The following is a 12,083-nucleotide window of genomic DNA, read 5'->3' on the forward strand; positions in this document are numbered from 1 at the left end:
ACCACTGACGAAGGGGGCGTAGACTTCGGCTTGCCTCAAGAGAAAATGTTGTGTGCTCGAACTGCTGGGGAAAACAATGGCCAAACACCAAAATGAACAAAAACGTAGACATTTGGTTATACTATACAATGCATTCGGAAAGTATTCAGACTCCTTGACTTTTTCCACATTTTGTTACGGTACAGCCTTATTCTAAAATGTGTTAAATCTTCAATCTACACACAATACCCCATAATGACAAAGCGAAAACAGGTTTTTAGACATTTTTGCAAATGTAATACAAATAAAAAAACATACCTTTTATTTTCTATGAGACTCGAAATATTGATCTCGGGTGCATCATGTTTCCATTGATCATCCATGAGTTGTTTCTACAACTTGATTGGAGTCCACCTGTGGTAAATTCAATTGATTGGACAGGATTTGGAAAGGCACACACCTGTCAATCTATACGGTCCCACAGTTGACAGTGCATGTCAGAGCAAAAACCAAGCCATGAGGTCGATGGAATTGTCCATAGAGCTCCGAGACGACAGGATTGTGTCGGTACACAGATCTGGGGAAGAGTACCAAAAATGTATGCAGCATTGAAGGGCCTCAAGAACACAGTGGCCTCCATCGTTCTTAAATGGAAGATGTTTGGAACCACCAAGACTCTTCCGAGAGCTGGCTACCTGGCCAAACTGAGCAATCGGTGACCAAGAACCCGATGGTCACTCTGACAGGGCTCCCGAGTTCCTCTGTGGAGATGGGTAAACTTTCCAGAAGGACAACAATCTCTGCTGCATTCTACCAATCATGCCTTTCTGGTAGAGTGGCCAGACGGAAGCCACTCCTTAGCAAAAAGCACATGACAGCCTCCTTGAAGTTTGCCAAAAGGCACCTAAAAGACCCTTTAGTCTAAGATTCTCTAGTCTAATGAAACAAAGATTGAACTCTTTGGCCTGAATGTCAAGCTTCACTTCATTCCTAAAGAAAATAATAATGTAATTTTTACTCTATACATTTTCCCTGACACCCAATAATACTTGTTAATTTGACAGGAAAATGGTTCAATTCACGCACTTATCAAGTGAACATCCCTACTGCCTCTGATCTGGCGGACTCACTAAATACACGTTTAGTTTGTAAATGACGTCTGAGTGTTGGAGTGTGCCCATGTCTCTCTGTAAAAACATTTTTTTTACTGTTGATGCTTAAGTATATTTTAGCAATTACGTGTAATTTTGATACAGAAGTATATTTAAAACCAAATACTTTTAGACTTTTAGATTTTCACTTTAGTCCTTTACTGTTACTCTATGACAATTGGGTACTTTTTCCACCACTGAAGAGTGGCTTTGGGACAAGTCTCTGAATGTCCTTGAGTGGCCCAGCCAGAGCTTGGACTTGAACCTGATCGAGCATCTTTGGAGAGACCTGAAAATAGTGCAGTGACGCTCCCCATCCAACCTGACAGATCTTGAGGCTCTGCAGAGAAGAATGGGAGAAACTCCCCAAATACAGGTGTTCCAAGCTTGTAGTGTCATAGGTGCTTCAACAAAGTAATGAGTAAAGGGTCTGAATACTTATGTAAATTTGCTGAAATGTCTAACCTTTTTTTGCTTTCCCATTATGGGGTATTGTGTGTTGACTGAGGAAAAACAACAATTTAATCCATTTTAGAGTAAGGCTGTAACGTAACAAAATGTGGAGAAAGTCGAGGGGACTGAATACTGGGAACCATACAGTAATCTTCACACACACACACACACACACACACACACACACACACACACACACACACACACACACACACACACACACACACACAGAGGTTGAGATGGGGGTTATATAAAAGTTAGGTGTGCTCTAGCAGGACAGGCTGTTCAGATTAAAGCCAGTCAGTCGGGGGAGGGAGTTTGTGTCTGATCCAGTGCTGTTGGCAGCTTGGTCTTGCATTTTTATCAGTATTTTCTTAATGGGGAGGGGGGATGGAGCATCAAACCTTATTATGCTGATCATACTGCCTAATAAACCGTTGCGTGTCATCATGTAGGGAGTGTGTTTGTGTAGGGTTAACCCTGACTGAGGTAACAGGGCTGAATCACCTCAAGAGGCTCCAGTCATCTCGAAGTGAGACAGCTGTAGTCAGTGAGAGGAAATCTAACCCCTTTCATTCAATATAGGTCTAGCTCTCCCGCTGAAGGGTCACAAGTTGGAACGTGGCACGTTTGTGTTCACGTGATTGAGTGTCTAGGCTACTGCGGGTGTGGTAGTGTGTGATTGCGCCTTGGTCGTGTGTGTGATGGCGCCTTGGTCGTGTGTGTGTGTGTGGTATGCGTTGAAACAAGTGTGTGTAAGCGGGTGCCACGTGGTAGTGAATGTACTAAGCTTGAGTGAGGGGCACAGAGGGGCCGTGTGTGTTCACAGCTGCCCGGGGGGCTCCGGATGTGAGTGGTGTGTTTGTGTCGCTCCGGCCACGGTAGCTGTTCTTTCTCTAAACCCACCACTAATTCTCTTGACTTGAGAGCGCACGTCTGGACACACGCACACAACACACATACTCAAACACGACATACACAAACCAGTGGAGGCTTCTCAGAGGAGGAAGGGGAAGACACCCCTCAGTGAATTTCAGAAAAATGTAAATTAGAAAAACATTTCAAACATTATCCTTTTACATAAAACTGTACTAAATATACTCACGTCACCAAATAATTTATTAAAACACACTGTTTTGCAATGAAGGTCTACAGTAGCCTCAACAGCACTCAGTAGGGTAGCACCATGGTGTAGCCGAGGACAGCTAGCTTCTGTCCTCTGGGTACATTTGATTTCAATACAAAACCTAGGAGACACATGGTTCTCACCCCTTTCCATAGACTTACTCAGTAATTATGACAACTTTTGGAAGACATCCTACAACCTATCAGAGCTCTTGCATCATGTACTGACATTTTTTCCACCCAGTCAAAGGATCAGATAATGAATCTAGTACTGAAAACATAAGCTACAGCTAGCTAGCACTACAGTACATAACATGTGGTGAGTAGTTGTCTCAAAGAGAGAGAAAGGCAATAGTTGAACAGTTTTGAACAAATTAATTTCTTCAAAAGTTAAGGAGAAGCAAAAGATTTCTCAACAAAAAAAGTTACACATACTTAGTTAGCAGATGCAGCTAGCTAGTTTAGCCTACTCAGAGGGATGCTATGACTATCCAACACAACACTGGAACTCTTCCAAGTCAAAGTAATCTACCAGAAGATGGTTAGGCCTATCATTAGCATCAATATTTTTTTTCCCTATTCCTTAATTGTTTGAAACCTGGACTTCATATTGTGAGACATGTCTTAGGCCTTACTTGAAAGTAGCATAAAGCCAAAATCCCACCATAGAAACGTGGAGGCAATTATTTGTATAAAGACTTACTCATATGCTTTCTCCTGTTCTATTGATTTCCTATCAAATCAAATTTATTTATATAGCCCTTATAACATCCGCTGATATATCAAAGTGCTGTACAGAAACCCAGCCTAAAACCCCAAACAGCAAGCAATGCAGGTGTAGCAGTCAAAGCCATTATCGTAGGCGTAATAGCAACCCATGATAGTTGTCGCATATTTAAATCCTCCCCTATTTCTAACGGATATTTCCGTCCAGTGTTGCCAACTAATTTTCAGGGGAAGTTGCTAAAGGCAGGTCAATTTGTTGATAAATGACGTGATGTCATTGCGTGATGACGTCATTACGTAATAATGTAAAACTTCAAATGACTTCACTGCAACTTGTATGCCGGACAGGATTGATTTCCAGAATGTCAGGTAGACATAGTTGGTCTTGTCCATGTACATGACGTGGAGCACATCCGCCATGTAGCAACACTCACTGGCCTTGGTCACCTCAAAGTGGAGTTTCAGTTCTTCCCACTGGCTCAATATACGAGTTACCGCGGGCTCATCGATAGTCAACGTGTGGCACACACTGTGGTGATCTGCAGGGGTTTCTGGCCACAATTAATTATGGCATAAACTGCTTTGTATGCCTTGTGCCGTTTTGGGGAAATTGAAAACCAGTTGCAGGTTTCTCTGATTAAGTACTCAACACTCCTAGGGATGGTTTCTTTGGATGCTGCACTGACAGCCAATTGTAAAGACTGGCACACACAGCGGATGAGTACCAAATTGGGCAATGCACATTCTTCCTTTAAAATCTTCCTTTAAAATCAACCCAGCCATCACGGATGCATTATCAGTGCCAATACCCTGAAGATTATCTTTTTTAAAGGTTACACTTCTCAAGAAACTCAACTACCGCCTTTGCAATTGATCTGGCATCACCCCCCTCCAATTCAACCAGCCTGAGAAATGTGGACACCGCTTCTTTTTTTTTTTTGCACTGAAATACCGAATCACCACACCCAGGTATTTCGAGACACTGACATCAGTGAACTCATCCAAAAGGAGACTGAACTTCACATCCCCCACATCTGATGTTACCTTTTTGAGAAAATAAGGAGCCAGTACTCCCCTAATCAGTTCTGTGCACTTGGTGCGGTGCATTTGGAAGTTTGTTGCTGCCACAGAATCTGAAAAGGCAGCTTTGCAAGCCATACCTAAATGGTCGCATGCTAGCAGCGAGCAATGCTCCACAATGGCCATTGCCATAGTAGCTTTTGCAGTTATCCACTTTCTTAACCAACTGTGGTAATGTAGACTGCGTTGTGGGGTTGTACGGTTTTTATTTATTTATATGCTTTGCTGTAGCACAATGTTTTTTGATGTCATACATTTTTGCAAGCGTATCTCATTTGCAGTACGCACAGTATGCCCAACAATCATCCCCTATTACTGGCTTCAGCCACCTTTTAAATTCAGGTACAGACTCCCACTCTTTTCTGTACTTCTGGCTGTACAATTTTGATTGAGACATGTTGATTGATGTAAGTTCTGTTCAAAATCAAACAGTCGTGACCAACTATATTCATTGGGTTTGTCTCGTTGAACGCAAATTCGTTAAATTTGTTGCTAGGTGCTGTTGAAAAAACAAAGTTGAAAAAAACTAGCAACAAAATTGATAAATTGGCAATCACTGTTTCCATCTCTGTCCATTTGCAAACCGCTCACATGTGAGGTGCACATTTTCGAATGGCGTTTTCCTGCAAGTTTCATTTTGGAACATTCACGCGAAGGCCGACCACCGTCGGTACATTGCTGCGCCTGTGAAGAATAATAGTTGATAAAAATGATAGGTTAAACATTCTGATCTGTTCCATCAGCCGTATTAATTGAAACGCCATATACCTCCACTATGCTACTTTAGTGTGCATCGTACAGTAGCTATTAAGAATTGAGTATACGCAATGCCCATGGAAAAATACGTGGGTATACGGTATATTCCACCCTCTACACCACCGTGCACATCAGTCATCGATAATTGAGCGTTGGCGATTGAGTTTGTACACTGCCATGGGACACAACGCAACGCGAGCAGTATTGCAGCTTTCATTTTTTTCAAAGAGAGCATCCCATCAATGGCTGATGTCAATGCCGGATGGCTGTAGTGTAGTAAATAAAATGGTAATAGAACATTCATGATTTCTTTGACAAAGCCTCTGCGTATGTTCATATTTAGTCAGTTTTGTCTTTAAAAGGAAACTCTCAGACAGGTTTTGGGGATAGTATCACAGTTCTCCTCATCTCAGATCCAACAGGCTCATTTTTGTTGGCTCGGCCAAGCAACAGATATTTTGAGCAGCTTTAGTGCTGAAAGGAATGCAGCCAGCTGCCTGGACACCCAGCCCGTGGTTGTCTTTCTGGCTACCTTGCTGAGCCTGTAGTTGTCTAAATATGGCATCTTATTTTACCTTTCTAAACACAGACATACAGTATCTTCTGAGGGGAGGTTCATTGTTATTTCGAGGAGACAAATTGAAAGCAGTACTCTTGATTTCTGACATGCTCGTGTTGTTACTTAGCACAATGCTATCTATGTACACTGAACAAAAATATAAACCCATCATGTAAAGTGTTGGTCCCATGTTTCATGAGCTGAAATAAAAAATCCCTGAAATGTTCCATATGCACAAAAAGCTTATTTCTCTCTGATGTGCAATAATCTATTTACATCCCTGCTAGTGAGCATTTCTCCTTTGCCAAGATAATCCACCCACCTGACAGGTGTGGCATAGCTGATTAAACAGTATGGCCATTACACAGCTGCACCTTGTGCTGGGGACAATAAAAGACCACTTTAAAATGTGTAGATTTGTCCCACAACACAATGCCACAGATGTCTCAAGTTTTGAGGGAGCATTCAATTGTCATGCTGACTGCCGGAATGTCTACCAGAGTTGTTGCCAGAGAATGGAATGTTCAATTCTCTACCATAAGCTGCATCCAACGTCGTTTTAGAGAATTTGGCAGTACGTCCAACTGGCCTCAAAACCGCAGCCCACGTGTACTCAGCCAGCCCAGGACCTCCACATCCGGCTTCTTCACATGTGGGATCATCTGGGAAGGGGGTGAACCATCTGGGGAGTGGGGGCCATAGATTAGGGCCTAATGAATTTATTTCAATTGACTGATTTCCTTATATGAATTTCTATGAACTGTAACTCAATTGTTGCATGTTGCGTTTATATTTTTGTTCAGTATGTTTTATTTACAGAGAGAATAAATATTCAGACAACTTGATTAATATAATTATCAATATACCATCATAACAATGTTTATGATGAATGGAACAAGGCTTTTTAAGTTGCATTTGAAACTCCCATCCAACAGCCAGAGACATGCTCCGTCTAAAAATATGAAAGCACACTTAACTTAATTGTGCCTATTATAGTTAACAAGGGCCATTCTCTGGGTGTAGACTAGAGGTCCCCAAGGAAAGGAAGGGAAGGGAGGAGCATCGGAGAGGCGAGGACCCTGTCTGACTGGCAGACTGAGAGCTGAAAGAGGCCCCTGGTTTAATCTCCACCCTGTCTGTCTGCCTGCCGAGGGAGCGTCAGATGGCTCTGACAGAGAGAGTCCAGCCCAGCTCACTGAGCCCAGGCAACAATTAGAGCTCCAGATTAAGGGGGCTTTGGACTACTGAAAGCTGTTCATTTTTCTCTTCCTTCTTCTTATGGGTCATCTCTATACTGGGATTCCTTCCTCCCCCCAGCTTAATGCCACTGGCAGAACATACAGTACATCTACGTTTTGTGGATAGCTTGAGTAGACATCCTGCATGTTTGTGTTATGTATTTGATATCTGTGTATGGAACACAGCCTACAGGTGTATTTATTGGCTTGTCAACATAGTAAGAACATGGTTCAACCTGAGTGACTGGGAACTTGTGGGAAAACACTTGTGCTGTTGTTCTTGTGTGTACTGTATTTGTGCCTGCTTATTTGCAGCCCCCCCCCCCCCCCCCCCCCCCCCCCCCCCCCCCCCTTCTTACACGCGCGTGCGCACACCTCCAGTCCCAAGCAGAGCACACGGAGACAATGACAGGAAATACATTAGCAGGACTTCCATTGTATCTCCCCATACGTCCTCATTTCCTGTATAGGAGTCATAGAGGGTAGTGGTGGTGCTGGAGAGGGGAAACTCCTGCGGCTCTCCTCTTCTCCCTGGGCCAGGGAGGCCACCCCTTGTAGGTGCTATAGGAGGGGGAGATCTGTCTATGTCTGGCCCCAGGCAGAGGGGGCCTAATCCAGCTAATTTCTGGTGCATGTCTGGCTGCTTGTATGGTTGGCTGCCTGGTTGACTGGCTGGCTGGTTTACTGACTGGCTGACTGGCTTACTGACTGGCTGTCTCTCAAGCTCTAGTCACAAGACCTCTGTGTACTTTGACATTGAACATTGTCTGCTGCTTCTATCCCCTGTAATGGTGTAAACAATGGCTTGGGTACTACGTGGCTGTCTGTCCTGCCATCAGGTAGATGTGTGTTGCGTTATACTGTGACCTGTCTCTTATCTCAGCCAGACCACTGCCCTGGCTGTGTGTTAATGGATGTGTGGAGCTTTATACTATGACCTGTCTTTCTGTAGGCCTACCTAACCTCCCCAGGGCTCCAGGCTAACCTGCGTAAGCCCTACCTAACCTCTTCCCCATTTCAGATTGTCAATGATGTGTACGCAGAGGAACTTGAAGCTTTTCACCTTCTCCACTGCGTCCCTGTGGATGGGGGCGTGCTCCCTCTGCTGTCTCCTAATGTTCACAATTAGCTCCTTTGTTTTGTTGACACGGGAGAGGTTGTTTTCCTGGCACAACTCCGCCAGGGCCCTTATCTGTAACCTGTAGTCTCGTCATTTTTGGTAATCAGGCTTACCACTGTTGTTGTCTGCAAACTTGATTATTGAGTTGGAGGCGTGTGTGGCAATGCAGTCATGGGTGAACAGGGAGCACAGGAGAGGGCTGCGCACATACCCTTGTGGGGCCCCTGTGTTGAGGATCAGCGAGGTGTTGCCTACCTTCACCACCTGGGGGCGACATGTCAGGAAGTGTAGGACCCAATTGTACAGGGCAGTGTTCAGACCCAGGGCCGAGCTTAATGATGAGTTTGGAGGGAACTAGGGTGTTGAAGGCTGAGCTGTAGTCAATGAACAGCATTCCTACATAGGGATTCCTCTTGTCCAGATGGGACAGGGCAGTGTGATGGCGATTGCGTCATCTGTGGATCTGTTGGGGTGGATTGCAAGTTGCAGTGGGTTGTGTCTGGTTCGCGGGACTACTCTATACCTGAGCCCGACTACTGACCAGGTAGATTGGTACATCCGCTGTACTGACCCTCACACCCATCTCTCCCCAGGTGTGCCACCACTCGGACTGCCAGGACCTGAACAACAAGAGCCCACTTCATCTGTGTGAGTCATGTGACTCCCGCTGCCACCTGGAAGACACAGACAACATGCACTTTGACCGACACCCCCGCTTTGACCTGCAACCCCAAGGTACACAACACTACCCAGTACCAACCACAACAACAGCTTCACACCCAGACTTCCTCCCCACTAGTTTGTATACATTTAGTGCCCAATCCTACACTCAGGTCAGGTCATATGACAGGTCAGGTTTTAACTCCCAGAGCAACGCTTGCGTCAACTTTTTAGTCAAAGAAATGGATTCCCTTCGACCATACGGGCGGCAGGTAGCCTATCGAGCTTTGGGTCAGTAACAGAAAGGTTTCTTGTTTGAATCTCCATGCTGACAAGGTGAAAAATCTCTCTATCCCCTTGAGCAAGCCACCTCACCCTAATTGCTCCATTGTTGCTGGTGATAATAGCAGGGTGTCTCAGTGAGTTGAGATATGCAAAAAACACATTTCCAATTCACACGTGTATTAATACACACTTGTACATGTGTGAAATGGAACAAATAATGTATAAGCACCCACCAAATTATTATTATTATATGCATGAAAATTAACACTAGCACATCTTCCTGTTCCACCACTGACTTCCCTCCAGCCATGATTTTTATCTTAAACTGGGGTTCATAACCTTAAGATATGAGACTGTCTGTCATGCAATTACGCCTTCTAGGCTCATTGAACTGTTGTTAGTCGTGACAGCTAGACTGACTCATACTTTCTGCGTCATCCATCGTGACTGTCTTCCACATTTAGAAGAGTTGATAAACTTTTTGAATTTCCTGTTAACATTTTGTCATGCTAGATTAATCTGGAAGTACCTGTGTTATTAAGGAAAGTTTTATTAAAGAATATTATTAATTATCTAATATTCTGTGTAACCCCCGTGTAAGGTTCCATCCTGGCCCGGAACGTGTCGACGCGCTCATGTCCCCCCCCCACCAGCCCCCCCTCTGACCTGGAGGAGGAGGACGAAGGGGCCAACAACCAAGGGTATGTCAATCCTCGTTATGCGAAAATGTATTACATCTGTCTGTCTGCATGGCGCTTGTCACTTCGGTTTAAAATACAAAATGTAAACTAGATCAGCGAGGAGTGTCCTCTTTGACTGCACTGCTCTATTTATATACAATAGTTGTAGTTATTCTTCAGTTAGTGTTGACCTGTTGTTCCATAGATCAGGGATCATCAACTATATTCAGCCACGGGATTATATTGTCTTGAGCGGATGGTCAGGGGGCCGGAACATATTTACAAAAAAATTGTAGACTAGAATTTACTTCATGAAGCCCAAACAGATATACTGTTTGACTAAAGCATAGTCATTTCAAACCTTGCTTACATTTGTATACGTTCACATATATCTATATTTTATACCTGGGAATACTTTAGAACTTGATTTCCAAAATTAAAATCCCTTGGAGCTGATTTGCTGAGAGAACTAGTGGGACATATTTGGCCCACGGGCCACCAGTTGGTGAACCCTGCCATAGATGTTCGATTACACTATGTGCATATGATATTATTTTTCTTTCAGGGAGCGTAAAACTGGGGGTCTGAAGTTGGTGAAGAAGAAACCACGGCGACGGCACACAGATGTGAGTATTGATACAGCCAGGTAGGGGTGTGACACACGCCCCTTAAGAAACCACATCTTTCCACCTTAGACTTGACCCAATACTATTAGGAACTATGTTGGTTAGAACATACCTGTCTTATTGTATGTGGTGGAAAATTAGATTGTATGATGATCACAGTGCCAACATGACTACAGTCTTCAAGCTGTTAAGTTATACCACTGAAAATGGCAGCCATTATCAGCAGGGACCCAGGTAGGGAGTGATATATAATGGTCTCCAATGGTCCGTCCCTGAGTGTTCCTGGCCAGTCAGCCTGCCTGGTAAAGGGCCTCCCTGTGGATCTAATGAGAGAGAAATCACTACAGGAGCTCTGGCCTTCTCATTTTTACTGCCATTATCTTCTATTGTCTGTCGCCCCCTGCAGGACCCCAGCAAGGAGTGCTTCAGCCTCAAGTTTGATCTGAACCTGGACATTGACACAGAGATCGTCCCCGCTGTGAAAAAGAAGACCCTGAGGTGAGTTAGGAGAATTGGTAGTGGGCTGAATAAATAGGGATGATTGTGACCGATTTGTGTCTTTTCTATTTAAGGTCTGGTCTGATTTTGTCCGAGGCATGGGACAAAGTCATAGTATATAATAATGTTCCATTTGATTATTTGGATAGGACCCACTGCATTAGCGTTGCATAAACATATGGTGTGAATGGTCTCTGTTGACTCGCAGTCCTGTGCTTACATAACTGTATTGCGTGAATGGTCTGTGTTAATTCTGTTCTCTGTCCTGTGTGTTCCTCTATACCAGGGAGGTGGTGGGCCCAGTGTTTGAGCGTAAAGGTATTGAGTTATCCCGGGTAGATCTGTTCCTAGACCAGTCCAACACTCCACTGTCCCTCAACTTTGAGGCCTACCGCTTCGGGGGCCACTATCTCAAGGTCAAAGGTAAGAGTCAACTGCATCAGAGGACCAGTCAGCATCCACCAGAACATCACATCTTATTTTGTTTTCCTTAAGCTTCACAATTAATAGAATAAAATAACTCTGTGGAAGTATGGGTGTTTGATTCTAAGCCAACCAAGGCGTACAATGTGTTTCAACTTTTGATTACTACCCTGCACTGAAAACTACATTTTAAGGGTTGACAAAATATGAAACAAAAACCAATCTAATGAATTTGCCTTTATTAGAGAGTATTTGGCTTCTCTTTGTACCCCCTAGCATAAACAATGCCTGGGTGAGACAGATGGCAGAGCCTCAGTTTCCTGTCTCTCCCTTGATTCAGAGGAAACTGGACAGAGTCCTCCATCTTGGATCCCTGCAGGAGACTATGGCCTTTTCTCATTTAGGAAAAAGTCTGACCTCCAGCCTCTCTCCTCTGTCCTCTCTCCTCCCTGACCCTCAAACCCATAAGGGGTTTAGTGGTCGAGGAGAAGTCAATTCGTTAACAGGCGAATGGAAGAGTGTTCTCCCCTTCTCGACAGCCTACTTTCATTGAGGATAGTCATGTGTGTCTTATCTGAGTCCCTCGCGGAAGAGTATTGAAATCTGCCCCCCTTTGAATCAGCTTTTGCTTTGTCAGAGGAGAAAAGCATGCACACATTTAAAAACAATATACTACTTATCGTTTCATATATAAAATGTCTTGCACAACTAACTTCATTTGTTT

The 12,083-nt window shown here is 44.0% G+C and overlaps 1 protein-coding gene across 3 annotated transcripts in view; it reads left to right on the top strand.

Moving 5' to 3' along the window:
* Window positions 1–12,083, top strand: part of LOC139557658 (pleckstrin homology domain-containing family G member 5-like) — a 115,717-nt gene that overhangs the window by 78,778 nt on the left and 24,856 nt on the right. For all 3 annotated transcript variants that reach the window (XM_071372737.1, XM_071372740.1, XM_071372738.1), the window contains 5 exons: window positions 8,781–8,922; window positions 9,734–9,833; window positions 10,378–10,438; window positions 10,845–10,936; window positions 11,223–11,359. In XM_071372737.1, coding sequence (XP_071228838.1) covers window positions 8,781–8,922; window positions 9,734–9,833; window positions 10,378–10,438; window positions 10,845–10,936; window positions 11,223–11,359 — 532 coding nt within the window. The remainder of the gene's footprint in view (window positions 1–8,780; window positions 8,923–9,733; window positions 9,834–10,377; window positions 10,439–10,844; window positions 10,937–11,222; window positions 11,360–12,083) is intronic.

The sequence above is a fragment of the Salvelinus alpinus genome, chromosome 28 (assembly GCF_045679555.1).
Source record: "Salvelinus alpinus chromosome 28, SLU_Salpinus.1, whole genome shotgun sequence".
In the NCBI taxonomy this organism is placed as follows: Eukaryota; Metazoa; Chordata; class Actinopteri; order Salmoniformes; family Salmonidae; genus Salvelinus; species Salvelinus alpinus.